The sequence below is a fragment of the Pithys albifrons genome, chromosome 1 (assembly GCF_047495875.1).
Source record: "Pithys albifrons albifrons isolate INPA30051 chromosome 1, PitAlb_v1, whole genome shotgun sequence".
Classification (NCBI taxonomy): Eukaryota; Metazoa; Chordata; class Aves; order Passeriformes; family Thamnophilidae; genus Pithys; species Pithys albifrons.
The window spans coordinates 125,514,511-125,532,677 of NC_092458.1; the positions used below are offsets into that span (position 1 = coordinate 125,514,511).

The following is an 18,167-nucleotide window of genomic DNA, read 5'->3' on the forward strand; positions in this document are numbered from 1 at the left end:
GACTAAGGAAGTTCAAGTGATGTTGAATCTGCAGCTTCCCCGGGAGCAGATTCCCTTCCCTATTTGATCTCAGGATCAACGATGACCTTGCTCTTAAAACTGAGCTCCTTCTACTTTAGTTGGCATCTGTCACTTCTTGTCTTACCATTTTTTGCTAATGAAATCAGTCCCTCCCCTTCCTCTTCCCCCTTGTCTTTCATGTTAAACCACAGTCACACCATCCCCTTGGCTTCCCCTTGGCCCCAAATTATATGGATCTATTTAATTCCTTTAATCTCTCCTCATAGGTAGCTCCTTCTAGACCTTTAATCACTGTGGTTGCCCTTCTCTGGAATCTCTCTCATTCCCTGATAGTCTGGAACACCCTGGCCAGGATGTTGCTCTCCCTGGGAATTGAGTGCTGGGAAAATAACACAGGATGTTCCCTGGGCTCTGGATGTGACCTCTCTGCTTCTCCTCCAGAGAGCCTGTTCCACCTGGAATGCTGCATCCAGCCCTGGGGTTCCCAGCCTGGAAAGGACATGGGTGTGAATCTAGAGGAGGCACCAAATGGAGCAGCTCTGCTGGGAGAGTTGGGATTGTCCAGCCTGGAGAAGAGGAGGCTCCAGGGAGACCTCAGAGCTCTTTCCAGTGCCTAAAAGGGGCTTACAAGAAGGCTGGGGAGGGAATTTTCACACAGGCATGTAAGTGATAGGACACAGGGGGATGGCTTTAAGCTGAGGGAGGGCAGGGTTAGATGGGAGATTATGGAGAAATTCCTGGCTGTGAGGGTGGTGAAGCCCTGGCATGGGGTGTCCAGAGAAGCCCCATCCCTGGGAGTGTCCAAGACCAGGTTGGACAGGGCTTGGAGCAACCTGCTCTCCCACTTTGAGGAAAGCAAAATGCATCACATCCCAGCTGCAGTGATGCCTCCCACATGTCTGGTCCACAGGTGAGGGGAGCAAAGGACACACAGGGCAAACCCCCAGGAGGTATTTTTGCAGAGCACATTTAGCCCAGTCTCTGCTCCTACCCAGAAGTTTATCAACAGTTGTGTAAGACCAAGGAGAAAACTTATTGGTGATGTTCTAGCAAATATTTTTTGAACCAGATTGGGTTTTTTGTAAAGCAGAGGAGGGGAGAGGCTCCTCCTGCCCTGTGCTGGGTCTGTGGTCACACACCACACACCTGCAGCAGGTGAGCACCAGAAGGAGCCCAGCCTTGGCTTTGGCCCTTACCAAACCTCCCAGCAAGGCTGAGCTGGCTTGACTAAGTGGGGTAAGGCTCGGGGTCTATCCACACAGACAGCTGTGGGATTAAATCCCCCCTTGAGGAAACAGGGAGGAAAAATGCCATGGAGAAATGTCTCCAGGGATGGTGGGTTATTGGTCACACAGTTGAGCACTGAGATTGTATCCACAGCCTTAGGAAAAGTCAGACAAAGAGCATTTCATCACCCATCCTTTTGGGCTCTGCCCAGTCTGAACTCTGCCTTTGGCTGTTGGTTGGACTCGTTCCTTCACCCAGCAAACCCCTGGGAGGACCTGCAGTGTTGGGATTGACAGGGGTGCAAAGTGACAATTCAGCCTTTCCTGAAAATGGCCCTTCCCGGGCTGTACCTGCCCATTCTGCCACCAGCTGACAGTTCTAGTCTGGAGAGAGGCAGTTTCTGAGTGATGGCAGAGGTGAAATGGGAGAAGGGAGCTCCCTTCATGTGTAGGTTCATGTCTGTGCCACCCAACCCTCTGATATTCAGGCAAATCATTCCCCACATCCTCAAACAGGAGCCATGTCTGCCTGCTGAAATATTTGGAGTGACAAGAGCATGGATTGTCCTATTTGGAAAGAAAAAGCCTCTCAACCTCCACCCAGGAGGAACGAGATGGGCTTTTACCACCATTGTCACCTAGGGATGGAGATGGATGAAGGGGACAAAGGGGGTGGAGAGCCCTTGAGAACGTTTTCAGGGTCCCAAGTAATTCGATGCCCAGGTTAAAGAATGAACGCGTGTCATTCCAGCCCTGCTCACCATCCCTCTGCTTTGCATCAAATGAGCTGCGGCCAATTTTCCTGCAGCCACAACGAACGATCTCGGATCAGTTTAACAGATCAAAGCCCAGAGCCCTGCGGGGTTTTAGGTGCTTCCTTCTCCCCGAAAGGGAGGGAATTCAGACACCCCTCACCCTCACCCCTCACCCCTGACCACCTCACATCCCCCCCTTGGTGGCATTTTGGTGCACGAGGATGAGAAACTCACATTTCATTGTGTGGGACAGATCACTGAGGGAAATGAGGAGAAAATTGTCTCTTTCTTTACCCGCCGCTGCTTTTCTCTGTGCGATGTTTCATTATTTCAGTAGCCCCAAAATAACTGAATGTGGCACTTGGGTGATTTTATTCAGGTCAGGCAGTGGAATCATGACACTGATTGCTATGCAATAGTGACAGGGTTAACTCAGAAGCCTGATCAGAAATGTTTATAGTGGTGTTTTAAGTGTGCCTTCCTTCTGCTCGTGATGAACCAACGTCTGTGAATGAAATCTGTAGGATCAGGGATTTTTTTGGAGGGTCTTAATACACATATAAAATGAATTCAGGTGCAAGAGGCAGGAGAGACCCACTGAATAACCCCATGGATGCTCCAGACATTTAAATGCTCAAGTAATTGCGTTCCCAGACGAGATTCCCATGGCATTCCACGCTAAGGCTGAGGCTGGGCATGTTTCTAAGTGTTGGCTGTAGCCAGTTCTCTGGGGTTTTGCTCATGTGACACCTATCCCAGCTCTGTTAAGCTCTGCATTTTTTTCCCCTTGAACAAAATGTTTGTTTGCCTGCCTGATACAAGTTGCCTCCTGTCCTGCACAAATCCAAGCCCTTAAAAAAAAAAAAATGTCCAGGGCTCCTTGTTTGGCCGGGAAATATTTACCTGTGCAGTGGGAACCTGCTCTGCGTTCGGGCTCTTGGCAATTTAGGCTGTTTAAAATTCATCCCGAAATTGTTGCTCCCTCTCTCCGAGGCTTTTGCTTGGCCGTGTTACGTAAAAAACTCGCTGCTTTGTGGTCGAGGAATCCCGTGCGACAGAAGTAAACAAGAGATTCACTTGCGTTTTGTTCTCGGCTGGGATAAATTGATGTCAAAATGCAAATGTGAGCAGCGCCGAGCTGGTAAAGCTGTAACAGCCGCTGCGATTCTCGCTTCAAAAGAATAAAAAAGGACTGTCCGAGAGCAAGTCTGAGCTTTGGGGATGCTAAAAAGTCTTATCATGTGAGAAGGAGCATCAGCTTTGAGTCGTTTCCTCACTTTCTCTCGCTGCTGATACTCCTGCAAGCTGCTTAACTCCCACTTTTCCAGAGTACCGGCACAAGAGGACAATAAATACCTGGAGAGTTGCCCTCTTTGTCGTGCAAAAATTATGAGGCAGACCATGAATTGAATTGGCTAAAGAAACAAACAAAAAGAAACAAACCAACCAACCAAACAAACAAAAAGCCCAAAACAACCCAATAACCCAGGTGCGGTTTGTACTAATGGGCACGTCAAAGAAAGAACTCGATCTGCTACTAAATATCCTCACCACGGTATTTTCTCTCTTAGTTGACTCCTCAACTTGCCGTGCAAAAAGCTCTTCTATTTAAAAAGAGAATCGCCCCATTTGCGCACATTAACGCCCTTTATCTCAGCACTGATAAGGCTGGGAAGTTAAAAACAGTATTTTCTGCGTCCCTCCTAAACTGCTTAAGTTTGTACCTCTCTGTGTCCACCCACGTGCGTCAGTCGGGTTTATTTTGTGTTTACAACAAGGAGCTCAAATTAAGACGGGATGCAAAGTAGGGACTGAAATTCGCCTCAACATATTCATTAATTTAAATATAAAATCCTCCCTGCCTCTTGACTAAAAAAAAACAAAAAAAACAAAAAAAAACCCCAACCAACAAACTGCATTTTCACATCTTAGGAGATGTAGGCAGATGTGTGCACGTCAGTAAGATAATTCTTCTTATCTCTACCACGCCCGTAAAAAGTTATCAGCCACTAATACACCCCAGACGGCTTTTAAGCTGTGGTTTATAACAGCCGTTTGCCTGTATATATATATATATATATATATATATATATATATATATATATATGTATGTATATGTGTGTGTGTGTGTGTGTGTGTGTGTGTGTGTGTGTATTACACATTTGTCTTAAAGCAGAAAAATAATTTAAAATCGGGATGATTTCATACGAGGAAGAAATAGCCGCGAAAAACATGGAATTAAAAAAAAATTAAAAAATTAAAAATTAAGGAAAGCCACAGACAAACTGTAGAAACTCGGTATGAAAGAGCTTTAGCACCAAACTCGGCTGCTTAAAACAGGGACCTGTTGTAAATACGGAGTCCCCGCCGGGGGAATGATCCGAAAACCGTCCCCGCATCCTTTGGCAAAGGAAAAGGAGGGAAAGATGAAGCTGCAGCCGCCGGTGCGGAGCAGGAGCGGAGAGAGGAGGGCGCTCCTGACCCGCACTCGGAGGGATGCGAGGAAACCACACCTGGCGCTTGTGCCACCGTGAATTCGGGGCACCCGGCGCATCCCTCTCCGGCAGCAGATTCCTCTCCCCTCGGGAAACTCGGCGCGCTTTCGGTTTAGTTTTTTTTTTTTTTCATTAATTGCCTTCAACCAGGCGCCACTCGTGGCAGAACCCTCGCAGCTGCTTCCCCAGCTCCGGAGCGTTTCTAAAGCCACTGTCGGCAGAAACGAGGACCCGCCGTGCCCTGCCATCGCCCCGGCGTGGGGAGGTGCCAGGGGCTCCCGGGGATGGGGGGCTCCCGGGGTTGCGGGGGTCGCAGCCCGCGGTGGGTTGTGGTAGGGACGGACCGTGGTGGGCGCAGCTCGCGAGGAGGCAGAGCCCGCCCGTCCCGGGGGTGTCCCGGAGATCTCCAGGGGTCTCACAGGGGTGTCCGGGGCTCTCCAGGGGTGTCCCGGGAGTCTTGCAGGGGTGTCCCGGGGATCTCCAGGGGTCTCACAGGAGTGTCTGAGGGTCTCACAGGGGTCTCCAGGGGGTCTCCAAGGGTCTCACAGGGGTGTCCCAGGGGTTTCCCGGGGGTCTTACAGGAGTGTCCTGGGAGTCTCACAGGGGTCTCACAGGAGTGTCTGACGGTCTCACAGGGGTCTCCAAGGGTCTCACAGGGGTGTCCCAGGGGTGTCCCGGGGGTCTTACAGGGGTGTCCTGGGAGTCTCACAGGGGTGTCGTGGGGGTCCCCAGCGGTCTCACAGGGATGTCGTGGGAGTCTCCAAGGGTCTCACAGGGGTGTCTCGGGGGTCTCACAGGGGTGTGTCCCCCGGGTCCCCTCCGGCGGGGCGCTGGCGTGCGGCGCGCCCCCTCTAGCGGCTCTGCCGGGAACTGCACCGAGCACCGCCCGCGGTGGGCACCGGCCCCGACCCCGCTCCGAGCGCTGCTCCCCTCGACGGGGGCGGTCCCGAGGGGGGTCCCCCCGCCGCCACTCCCACCCACCCACCCCCGCTGCAGCTGCTGCCGCCGCTGCCCTTCAAAGCCCGCCCGGCCGCCGCAGCGGCTGCTGAATTAGAGGGGGAGGCGTCCCGCGGGTGGCCGCGGGGAGGGGCGGCCGTGCCGGCGGGGACAGGAGATGCGGCGGGTGCGGGGTGTGAGGCTTGACTGGGGGAACCCCAAACCCGCGCCAGGAGCGCGGCGGGGACGGGCGGCGATTCCGCCGAGGCGGCGGCAGCGGGTGGGGATCGCCCCGTCCCCAGCCTGGGTTAGCCAGGGGCGCGATCGACAGTCGCGACCAGCAGCAAAATAAAAAAAAAAAGGGCACCAAAACAAAAAAAAAAAAACACCCAACCGAGACTTAGCCCGAAAGCACAGCCACGCCTCAACTCGGCATCCTCGCTACCGCCTCCGCGGGCCCTGAGCGGCGCGCCGGCGGCCCGATGATGCCCATGCGGCTGTTCCCGGCCGTGCTGTCCTTGTGGCCGGGCTGTTACGGAGGAGGGGTGGGAGGGGTCTCCCCCAGCCGGGAGCTTGGTCCCGGACACACTGAGCGGCGATGGGCCCCCTCGGGGCCGGGTGCGTGTCCGCGGGGCCGGGAAGCGGCGGGGACGACCCCCGACAGTGGCTGTGCCGGGGGTCCCCCCATTCTCGGGGAGGAAACGCCCCGGAGCAGACCGCGCCGGCTGCTCTCTCGGGGGCTGCCCGGCGAGGTGGGCGGACATGTGTCTGCGGCTCTGCGGGCACCTTGCGGGGACCAGCCGCTGCTCCGGTGGGGGCGGGTGGTCGGTGACTGATGGGCAAGCGGGGCTCGCAGGCAGAGCCGGGAGTCGCGCCTGAACACGCCCCCCACCCCGAGCGGGTGTGGAGCCCCCCAGGCGTGGCCGCGGTGCCCCGGGGCGGCGGTCGCGGTGCCCCGAGGTGGCCGTCGCGGTGTCCCGCTCGTCCCGCGCCGCTTCCCGGAGCCCCTGCCCGCGGCCGCGCCCCGGCCGCTCCCGGTGCGGGCCGTGATTGGCCAGTGCCCTCCCCGTATGCAAAGCAGGCGGGGGAATGACATTCCCCGCACGCCTCCCGCCCGCACCGACTCGCTCCCGGCCACCTCCATCCATCCCGGCGGCGGCGGGCGCCGGGCGGGCGGCGCGGGACACGCGACACGCGACACGGGACACGGCCCGGCTCACCCCGCGGGAACCCTGCGGGCCCCCACGCGTGAAGACCCGCGAGCTCTCCGCTGTGGAAATGCGCCTTCTCTGAGCACTTCTGCCTAACCCTGGCTGGCAACTTTCGGGTTGATCTTCCCTCGGTGCTCCCGATTTCTCTCCTCGTTGGGGTCCGCGGCTCCTTCACCCCCGCCCGCCGCCACCTCGTGTTGCGGAAGGAAAGCTTTTACGCCTTCAAAAGTAGTGATTTTGCTGGGTGGTGGTTTTTTGTCTTTTTTTTTCTTATTTTTTTTTTAATTGTCGCTGGTGGCTTTTGGTTTTCAGTGTGTGTGTGTGTGTGGGCTCTCGGCGGTTTCCATCCCGCTGGACGAGAGAAAAGCCATGTTTCCGAAAGCAGGCTTCCACCTGCTGCGGTTCAAATATTGTTAAGCAGCCGGTTCCTGTGGCCGAACTAGAGGAAGACTGTCTCAGATACTGAAAAAAAAAAAAAAAAGAATTGGCAATGAGTGCCGAAGTTGTTGCAGACTGTTGGTTTGACTGCTGAGGAGGACGTGAGTGGGAGAGAGAGAGCGCTGTTGCACACACAAAACCACAGAGCGAACCCACAATTTAACCAACATCCCCAAACCCAAGTTTTCAGCTGTGGACCTTTTAGCCTCAGAGCTTATGATCGGCTGCGACCTTTCTTTAAATTCATGAAAGGCGTTATACCAAAGACAAGTAAAAGAGATTTGAAGCTTGAATGCCATGCACTGAGCTTTTCTTTTCTTTTTTCTTTTTTTTTTTTTTCCTTTTTGCGCAAGAATGATTGAGAGGTCATTACACGAGTACTCTTAGAGGAAAGCCAACCAAACTACTGAAGCTCATTTTCAAGGCTGCTTAAAAAAAATTCGCAGAGAACATTAATGGATTCCTGTTGTGTTTAAATTCTCTACAGATTATATTGTAAATATTTTATGAAGTCCGGTATATGTGTGTGTGCGTGCGTGTGTGTACGTGAATATATATACACAGTTGTAGCCAGCTGACCTTTGATCAGAAAGTCTCTTTCTCGTACCGCCTTCTCTGAAGACAATCCTGAATTTCCCTCTCTAAAAGAGCCGGTTTTGCCTACGGAAGACTCTGGTGTATTTTGTTTTCTCTTGGGACTGTAGAGAAATCACCTGGAAGAAACTGAGAGGCGACTGATTGGGAAGCCCAGGCTTTGCAAGTGTTTCTTGTACTTGATCGCCTCTTTTTTGTTTGTTTTTTTTTTTTTTTTCACGGTGCTCGGGAGTTCGGAATGAGCTTTCTCCCCGGTAACTTTGTGTCACGGACTTAATGCGCGGTAAAGCCCCGCACGGACGCCTCTTTGGCTTATCGGATTAACGTGATTCCGCCTCTCCAGGAAGCCAAGAGTTAAGTCTCGGCGTGCTCACTATCTCAGCCGCCTTCAGCAAAAAATTAACTTTGGGGACTGGCATAGAAACAAGTTTCCCCCGAGTCCTCAGCCTGTATCCGTTTATGTTGGTCCCCAGAGAGCAGCTCGCTGAAGAGTTACGCTCCTTTCGCTGTTTTGTAAAAACTCTGTGGAGGTCTTTCACTCAAAAGGCTTGTTGTGATGCGTATCCCCGTAGATACCAGCACCAGCCGCCGCTTCACGCCGCCCTCCACCACGCTGAGCCCGGGGAAGATGAGCGAGCCGCTGCCGCTGCCCGGCGCCGAGCACAGCGGGGCTTTGCCGGGGAAGCTGCGCGGCGCCGACCGCAGCATGGTGGAGGTCCTGGCCGATCACCCCGGGGAGCTGGTGCGCACCGACAGCCCCAACTTCCTCTGCTCCGTGCTGCCCACCCACTGGCGCTGCAACAAGACGCTGCCCATCGCCTTCAAGGTACGTCTGCCGGCTCCCAAAAACCGCGCGTCGGGGGACAGGGGTGGGGAGAAAGAGGGAGGGAAGGGTGGAGGGATGGGGAGCAGGATGTGCGCCCCGAGGATGGGGAGCACGGGGCGCTGAGCTGCGGGCTTGGACCCGCATCCGAACTGAGACAGCTCGCTCCGGCGGGGAAGCCACGGTGGTCCGGCTGCCACCCACTGCCTCCCTCCATCCTTCCTTTCATCCCTCTATCCTTCCTTTCATCCTTCCATCCTTCCTTTAATCCCTCTATCCTTCCTTTAATCCCTCTATCCTTCCATCCATCCTTCCGCGGCCCCGTGGGAAGGCTCCCGCCCGGGCTGCGGGCAGGAGCGAGCGGTGGCAGCTGAGGAATGCGATGGCTCCTTCCAGCCGCTGCCTCCCTCTTCTCCCCATTCATAACTCTGGTAGTGAGAGGCGGCTCTGCTTAAGGGAAGGAAAAAAAAAAAAAAGCCAGACCCGGGGAATTTGGCTGCCCTGGGGACCAGATGCCGCAGCCCGATGCTGACGGATGGAGGCGGCTCGGAGCTGAAGGAGCTCCCGGAGCTGAAGGAGCCCCGGGCTCCCCCAGAAGTCGCCCACGGCGGTGGCACGTCCCTCTGCCACCCACGGGGGACACCCACCAGCCGCCACGGACCCCTCTCGGGAGGCTCCGCGTTTCCCTTTGCCAGGAGCTCTTCGACGTGGGGGGAATAAACAATAAACAACCCACCAACAGTCCAAAACACGTATTTCCTTTTTTAAATTATTATTATTGGTTTGTTTTAATAATACCAAAAGTCGGGGCCTAACCTGGGCAGACCCTGCGGCCGCTTGTAGTTCTCCAGTTTCCAGAGTCCCTTGCTAAATCCAAGGAAAACCGCGGCAAAAGATGAGGAGGAGGGATGGGGAGAGAATATCCAGGCACGGGCCACCGGGATCCTGCCGAGAGGTGCCCCCTGGCATGGTTGGTGCCCTTTTCTCCCTTCCCGTTACCCGGGTTCAAGTAAAATTATCCTCCCCTCGGAGTAAAATTATCCTCCCCTCGGAGTAAAATTGTCATCCCCTCCGAGTAAAATTGTCCTCCCCTCCGAGTAAAATTGTCATCCCCTCCGAGTAAAATTGTCCTCCCCTCCGAGTAAAATTACGCTGCCCTTGGTCATGCTCTTTTTTTGACTCGGGTCTGTGTGTAACTTCTTGAACGCGCTGGTTTTCTTGCTGCCGATGTAGACACGCTTCTAAGCAAGGAAAGGAAAAGGTAATTATTCTCGTTATCCTTTTATCCGAGACGGGAGCCGCAGAGACTTGCAGCTCCTTAGGAGCCCCGGGCTTAGATTTAGGAGCGGGATTTGTCAAGTTCGAGCCTTTTTTTTTTTTTTTTTTTGTGGTCACTGCTGAAAACAGACGGCCTCGGTACAACTTTTGTTTTGAAGGCGACCCGGCTCGCCTCTTCGCGATGGCTTTTTGGGAGAGGAGAAAGGAGGGAGAAGGGAATCGGTTCAGCTCCCGGAACTTTGGGAAATCCCGCTGACGAGGCGGCTTCAGGGCAAAGTTTTATTATGTCTGGCCTCCTTGTTTTACGCAGATAGGAGTCTGGGGAAAAGGGAGGAACTAATCGGCAGGGTCACTTCCTAAATTCCCACATTTAGATTAATTATTACACTCTTACCCACGCACTAGGCAGCTCCTGCTAATTAGTCGGGAAGTTGTGCTCCTGGAAGGCAGTGAAAGAAAAGCCGCTCCGCCCCGCCGGGACGGGAGATAAGCGGAGTCCCCGGTGTTGCTTTTTCCTGGGGGCAGAGAGGCCACGGTGGCGGCTCCCCCGCCTGGCTCGGTCCCAATCCTGGCCATCTCCCGGCGGGATACGGGATGGAGAAAGGGTAGGAGAGGTGGTTCTTCCCGCTGCTGCCCGGCCGCGCCCCGGTGGTGCCAAGCCGCTGGCACCGACAGCGAGCTTGGAATTCTCCCCGGGAATGGGATCTGCTGGCGGCAGGGACTGCCCTGGGCATGTGGAAATTGTGGGAATAAAGCCATGGAGGTTTAGAGATGCCCAGGGCTGCTCTCCCTCCGCTCACAGCCCGTGTTCACCGGCGGGTTCTCCACGAGTTCTTAACACCGGGATAGTTCCACTTAGAAAGAGCCCAAAGAAAAATAAAAAATCAGCGCCCCACCCAAAATTAGGATCAGGTGTCACTCTGAGCCCCTGGAAGGGTGGGCTGGGAGGCACCTGCGTGCCAGAGCTCTCGGTGCTCCTCGTCTTCAGCACCCAAATTCTCTCTCCAGGGATTGCTGAGAAATTAATCCTGGAATAATTTGCCACGTGCAAAACAAGCTCGTTGCGCTTATACTAAATACTGAATATTCACAAAGGCGTTTGGAGAAGTGGTGATTTTTCAGCTGGTTGGGAGCAGGAACTTGAAAATCCAGTTCAGATCATTCCTTTGCATCTGATAAAAAAACACTGAGTTTTATCTGGTACTTGATAACAACCATTGCATGAATAAAAAAGAGAGAGACGGAGAGTTTTCTCTTCATGTTTCTGTAGAAAATTCATTTATGATGTTTGATCAGGATGTTGTTTCAAACCAAAATTACAATTTCCAGGCTTTTTTTCCTTAATTAAAGAATGATTTTGAGAAACCTCGAAAATAATACACAATAACTGACAAGGTGCCATAGAAATTCATTGTCCAAGTGCTGTTAAGAAAGAATCTAAATCTTAATTTAAAAGGCCAATTTGGTTTGATTGATGGGGGAGAAGTAGGTAATTTAGATACCCGACAGCAACCCTGATACTCTTCTTGCTTCTCTGGAAATACATATTTTCAAGAGGTAAAGAATTCAACAAAGTCCTTGATAACTCCACTCAGCAAGTCCCAACTTATCTGTTTAGTCTTTTTTCTAATGTAAATGTTTGTATTTCTCTTTCTATTGTCTGTGACTTTTAACTCCAGTTTCTTTCCTGGGCTGTGTCAGTTTGGTTTCTAATTTTTCCTTCACGTGTCTTATCCTCGAGGTTGCCTTTGGTGCGATTGGGAAACGGGGCTTTAAAATATTTATTCTGTAAGAGCCAACTGACCCTGGGTTCACAAAAATCTTAAAATCCTGCTATTTATTTCCTTAAATGAGCGTGAAAATATTTGCATCGCGGGGTAATGCCTTGATTTTCCTTTTTCCCTTTTCTTGGGCTTGTGATTTAAGGGCTTGCCTTGAGGTTTGAAGGTAATTTGGAAGGGACTGGATGTGTTGGGTTGGTGGTCACTGAAACTGTGCAAGGAGAAGACTCTGAGCTTCAACATTTCAAGCCAAGCTCAGGGAAATTTATGCCAAGCTCAGGGAAATTTGAAAAGCCCAACACTGAGCCCAGCACAGGCCCCAGAAACACGTTGTGGGACACAGAGGAGAACAAAAAAAAACCAAAAACCCAAAAGCCTGAGCTGCGAAGGAACGGGGAAGAGGAAGTTGAAATGGAGACATAAAGAGGGAATTTTGAGCCCGGTGGTTTGAAGTTTGCATGTGGAAGTGAAAATAAGGGTTATTGGTGACAAAAGGGAGAGGAAAGGCTGGGAAAAACCTGACACTGGAGGCTGCTCTCGGATTCTGGGAGGCAGCTGAGACCGGGGAAAAGGAATCAGGGATAGATCAAGGAAAGGAGCTGCTGATCCCATTCGGGAAGAACAAGTGGGATTAGAAACGAAGAGAAATAAAACCAGGCCATGACAACTTCAACCAGCTCTAAGTGCCTGGATATAAGCTAGAAAATGCTGAGAGGAAGGAAAAATACCAAGCTGCAACTCAGAGGAGCTGATGAAGGGCTACTTCCTCTTAGAAATGTGCAAAAGAGGAATTAAAAACTGGCTAGATTTTTTCTCCTTTTTTTTTTTTCTAAAAGTCCTGTAGATTTAATTGGGTGAATAGCAATGGGATGTAAAAATAAATATATAGGGGACCAAATTCAAGCTCTTATTTTTGCCAGAGTAAATGGAGAGACACCCCAAATATCCATTTGATTGCAGGAGGGTAAAATGGCTTGGAGGATTCCATCCTGCTCAAGAAGATGAAATAAAAATTAATTTTTTCCCCTGTTTCTTCTGTGCCAACAGTGTAGATACAAGTCAGAGCATTTAAGATTGGAAATATTTGGATCTCTCAGGTCGTTGCATCAAACCCAGGGTGAATTCTGAACTCCTAAATGTTTGTTTGATAGATCTTGGCACTCAAACATTCGGGGCTGGGATGAAACATTTAATTGAGGCCTCATTTTCCGTGGATTTATCCTGAATTTATGCTCTGTTAAGAGTTACTGCTGTAAATGAGACCTGCAGTGGGTCCTGGCCATTGAATTTATTTACTGGAAATTACAGATAGGTATTTTGGAAAGTTGATTTCATGTATTTTTCATCTCAGAGTACACACCGTGCTGAGTCTTTCAGAGAAGGCATCAATGGGAAACTTCCCAGGCCAAATGTGAAGAAAAATAAGTTTTGAAATGGTAGAAATCCACAAGGAGGAATAAAAAAAGATGCACCTTAAATAATATATGTTATGGTAATACAATAGAAGCAATGATATAAAAAAATAAATGCACTCTGTTAGATCCTTCAATTCCTCGGGAAATGTGGGGAAGAATATTAGAAAATAATTGGAAAGCATTTTAGTGCAGTAATGCTTCAACTGCCAGTGAGTCTACCTGGAACTTGTCTGCTCACTTCAGATTTTAAAATCAAAACTGCCAAACCATCAGACTTGCTTAAAGAATAAAAAAGGGGACAAGGTTTTGGGGAAGAAGAAGCTTTCCATTCCTCCAGACTGGAAATGGCAGCAATTCCTATTTCCCCAAAACAGCTTCTCAGTCTACGTCGGTTCTTGCTGTAGCTGCTTTTTCCCATTTTCTCCCGTTGTTGCCTCCCAATCCTGAGGAAGCTGAGGGATCTCCTCCTTGATTGTGCAGGTGGTGGCCTTGGGGGACGTGCCTGATGGGACCCTGGTGACGGTGATGGCTGGGAATGACGAGAACTATTCGGCAGAGCTCCGCAACGCCACGGCTGCCATGAAGAACCAGGTGGCGCGATTCAACGACCTGCGCTTCGTGGGCAGGAGTGGAAGAGGTACCTCTTTGTTCTCCACTGCCCTTGGGTCGTGTTCCCCAGTTATGGCAAGCTCTGGTGATGGGCAGGGAACTCCAAGAGCATCCTGGAAGGTTGTTGTACAGGCCACTTGCACAGGCACAGAATTAGCCAGGTGGTTTTCCTTGTTTTATCGTAGCTTGTCCTCCGCGTTGCTTCGATTCTTTAAAGAGCGAAATCTCAGTTGAAAAAAAACTAAAACTCACCCAGCAAGTGACACTTTGACTCTCTAAGGTGCCCAGACTATTTTAAACAGCACAGTGTTACCCGTGGTTAAGTTTAAGTGGCATATTTTCAGTTTAAAACATGAATTTTCAGCTTGTGTAGAGACTCGTGATGGGGTTCCCCAGCACTCTCTGCAAATCTGGTTTCTGCAGCAGAGCAAGTCAACCTAGAAGTAAAAATATTTCCTGCATAAATCTAAAATTTCTGCAGGTTCCCCTTGACCTGCTGTAGGCACAAGGCACTTTTTCTGGCCTTTTTTCCCCTCCAGATGCACCAATGCTGTTTGTTTAAGTCTCCTGCAAAGTGGATGGGAGAGACCAGGCAGAGCAGAGGGGTTTGATACCTGACTGGCTGTACCTCTGCCATAACCAGTAATTATCAGTATGTAAATAAAAAAGCCTTCAGAGCATAAATAACAAAGAGGATTTGAAGTTGCCTTAGACTGGGATGATACAGGAATGTTGGTAGGAAGCTGGAAGTAGAACCCGACGCACGCGGCTCACGTCGCCCGTGGGTGGGCAGGTGCACAAAGCTCAGTCCCAAAAAATAAAATCAACATAAAGACCCTTTGCAGCTTCACTTCTTGGCTCCAAGCCATAGTCTTAAACCACATAAATTCCAAGAAACCAAGTTTACCATCTTGTTGGTTTATTTTAAGGACTTTCCCTTGCGTTAGTGCCCGTGAGGGGAGTTTGGGGAGGTTCAGTCAAAGCCACAGAAGAGAAGCCAGGGAGCTGTTGCTCAGAGAAACCTCAGATCAGCCTCTCTCTTTTAAGGTCAAGGATGAAAAGCCGTCACATCTTTCATGTGACTTCATGTGATATTTACTTACGACTTTTTCTTTTGTTTTGTTTGTCTTTAAGTAAAAAGGGCAGGGTTTTTATGGGGTTCCAAACAGTGCAGTGTTATTATAACCAGGATGATCCGGTGCTGTAACACTCACAAATCCAAATGGCAGCGGCTGCTGCACTTCAGGAGGTTTCCTTTTGGAGCAGTTTGTGCCCTGGTGTCTCTCAGAACCAGACTGAATGTTCAGGGATTGCTGATCTTCCCTTCCCATTTTCCCTTCCCTCTCTCCCCATATGAGCACAACCTGATTTTTGGTGGCCCGTGAGAGAAGAGAGTTCCAAAGGTGACCCACTTCTGTTTGCTCACTCCCCAAAATGTTTTATTCCAGAATGGGAGATGGCTCAGGCTTCAGACCAAGGAAATGATCCTGATTATACACCACATTTCCCTTTTAAGTGAAAGGCATCTGTAGATGCCCTTCCAATGTCAATCCAGTGGCAACGGTGGCAGAGTGTGGCCCTGCCGAAACATCAGACAAGCAGTAAATACATTATAAGAATAAACCACCAGGCCAGTTCCCCCTGACTCCTGCAGCACTTTGAGCTGAGGATACAGAGGCAGAGATCTTTCAAATTGTGTTGTTTGGGCCGTCTTCAAATGCACTGGGTGGAAAACACCCGCAGCTGAGAACGTCGCTTGGTAATGCTTGCAAAGAATAATAATAGGGTAATGCAGAGAAAATTATATCCATTTACTGAAAACATGAGAGATGCTGTAATGTCTAAAAGTATCAGTCATTAAACGTGTTCATTTGTTATATTAAAGGTACCACCTTTTCAGTAAATGGAATTTGCATTATGATTCAGAGATGACTGTTTAGAAGATTCAAATGAATAGCTGGCAGAGTGGTGGAGAAGCTAATAAAAACAAACCTGTAGTTCAGTTCCTGGCCATGGTAATGAAGCTGGAAATCATAACAGTGGCCTGTGTGAGTCTCAAGGTCAAAATCCAGCAGCTGAGGGAAAACAGTCCCTCTCCATGCAGCAAAGCTGGGCAGGGAACGCTGAAGAGCCCCTTGCCCTTCTCTCAGTGGTTGCCAACAGCTGGTGGCTCAGCCACAGACAAACCTGGGCTGTGCTGTGACATCCAGGTGCTCAGGAGCCTCTGAGCAGTGCAGGGATTTGGGAATGCTGCGTGTTATTAGTCAGGCTTGGAGGTTAAATCTCATCCCGGCCATTGGCCGCCCATCTTTGGAGCGGGTGACTAATGTATGCTTTTGTTTACTCCTCCAACAGGGGATTGTTTTCCAAAGGTGGGGATTGTTTGCATTCATAGGGATTTCTGAGGTGCTGTTCTGTTGAATCTGTATAAAGCCTAAAGCAGAAGGTGGCTGCTTCAAAGGGCATTGCTTCCTTTGATACTTTGCTAGAGGAAAATTAACCCAAACCTTGTTTGCCGTGGAATATTTGAGCTTGAATAAGTTCGGCGGCCACCAGTGATCATGTGATGCCAGGAGCATTATGTGAGCAGGGACTGGGAGTTCCTGGGCAGAGTGGAGGCTCCTCATGTCCATCAGGTGGTTTTAAATCCTTGATGGAGAATAAGGAATGGCTTTGAGTGGTGGCAGTTCCCTCTTCATTGGTGATCACCCACCACCTCCATTAAAATCCCATCGGAACCAACAGCTCTCCCTTCCTCGTAGGAAATTCTCCCTCCTGACACTCATTTAAATCTCCTTCCAGCACTTTAAATGAAATCTATCAAGACAGTCTGTGTCAAACACTAAGACATTATCCACCTTTTCCTCCTGCTGTGGGAGGGTCACGGCAAGTCCCCCCAGTTGGGGCATTAATTTCTCCCCATCAATATTTGGCACCAGCCAAAACTGAACGACCCAAACTGCATTTTGGCATCACTTCATGTCCAACAGTGAGTAGTTACCCCTTTTTTAGAATTAGAAACACAAGGCCCTTGATGTTCTTGACACCCAGAATGGCAGCTGAGACTATCACAGGTCGCCCGAAAACCTCGAGATGTGTAAAAGCAATTTGGCTCCTTTTCCTGAACAAAACAGCCTTGGCTGGGCTCCAGTTTTACTATTCCTCACCCTTGTTTGAGAATGCTACTGGGCAAACCTGCCTGGCTGGCTTGCAAGCAATTTCTGAAAGAAAAATGGAGTTTTAAAGCTTGACCCAATCTCAGTCTCCCCCCTTTTCCTGATTACCTGGTTAAACCAAAATTAATCTTGATTTTTTTGCCCTCCATTCATAAACCTTTCAAAGTTCAGCTCCTGCTGCAACATATCCTGTTTTCTCCGTGTACAGTGAACCAGTTTGGGTTCGCTGTGATGAAATATATCTGATGCAAATAAGCCTGACACCATAGAATGTCATTGGGAAAAATTAAAAATAAATAGTTATTTTGGAGAGGGAAAGCTCCATGGCTCGGTAAGCGTGACATATTTTCCTCATGGAATCATTAATCCCAGTTTCTATCTCCTCTGGAGGACGTAACATTCAAAAAATCCCAACAAATAAACATGTTTTCCAGATGAAAATGATTATTAATAGGTTATGATAATAGTGGCTAATGGAGAAGTGTCTTGGCTTGCTGCAGGAGATCTCAATCTCCAACCGAGGGCTGGAGCTCCGTTTTTCAGCAAGGCCTTTTACAAACTGCGTCTTGGAAAGGACTGGAAGTGAAACCTACGTATATATTTCCTACTATCACTCAGGATTAGAGCCATGAGCAAGTTTTGTGGCAGTTTCCAATTTCCACAGAGCCAGAGAAGGTGTAGCTGGGAGGAGAACACGAGGGAGAGAGACCACCAAGCATAATCAGAAGTTTCTGCCATTCCTTCTGGATGTCATTTTCAGGGGGAAAAAAAAAATCAGTTTAAGCTGAACTCTCAAAAAATACATAAACCCCACAAACTACTGGCCTGGATTCCAAGTCTAATTCTTTTTGTTGGTCTGCTGCAGTCAGAATTTTGCTCCTTCTGTGCAGCTTTCACAACGTGGCTGCGTTATTGGAGTACTTGGTTAAAATTTGGGGTTGGTTTGTTTTTATTTTTTTCTTAAAAGCATTCAGAATTGTAGAAGTATGTGCAAAACAGATGAGGATGCTGCTCAGCAGGGTCATAAAATCAGTCTTAAGCAGAAGTCTGGGTTCTGGTCCAAGCCTTTGGAATGTTTCAGGGGATGTGGTATCAGAGACAGGAGTAACAACGAGCAGCACTTGCCAGGAGAGATGAAAATAGAAGAAATCCAAGGGCAATCAACTGCAAAAAAAGAGTCAACTGATAGAGTTGCAAAACAGCCAGTTCTTTATGTGTTGGATTGATAAGGACGTGGCGTCGGCAGATGCTGCAGCCAGAGGGAGGGGAGGGCACGGGGAGATGGGCAGTTCCTGTGGGTATTGGGAAGGAATTGCTGGCTGGGAGGGTGGGCAGGCCCTGGCACAGGGTGGGCAGAGCAGTTGTGGCTGCCCCATCCCTGGGAGTGTCCCAGGGTGGCTGGGAGGGTG

General features: G+C 50.1%; 1 protein-coding gene across 4 annotated transcripts in view; it reads left to right on the top strand.

Annotated features, from left to right (window-relative positions):
- The window catches only part of RUNX1 (RUNX family transcription factor 1), a 202,566-nt gene that overhangs the window by 98,165 nt on the left and 86,234 nt on the right, over positions 1 to 18,167 (top strand). For 3 of the 4 annotated variants that reach the window (XM_071567259.1, XM_071567284.1, XM_071567268.1), the window contains 2 exons: positions 8,249 to 8,502; positions 13,454 to 13,610. In XM_071567259.1, coding sequence (XP_071423360.1) covers positions 8,249 to 8,502; positions 13,454 to 13,610 — 411 coding nt within the window. Of the gene's footprint in view, positions 1 to 6,570; positions 8,503 to 13,453; positions 13,611 to 18,167 lie in introns of those variants that run through there. The other variant, XM_071567275.1, reaches the window with a different exon arrangement.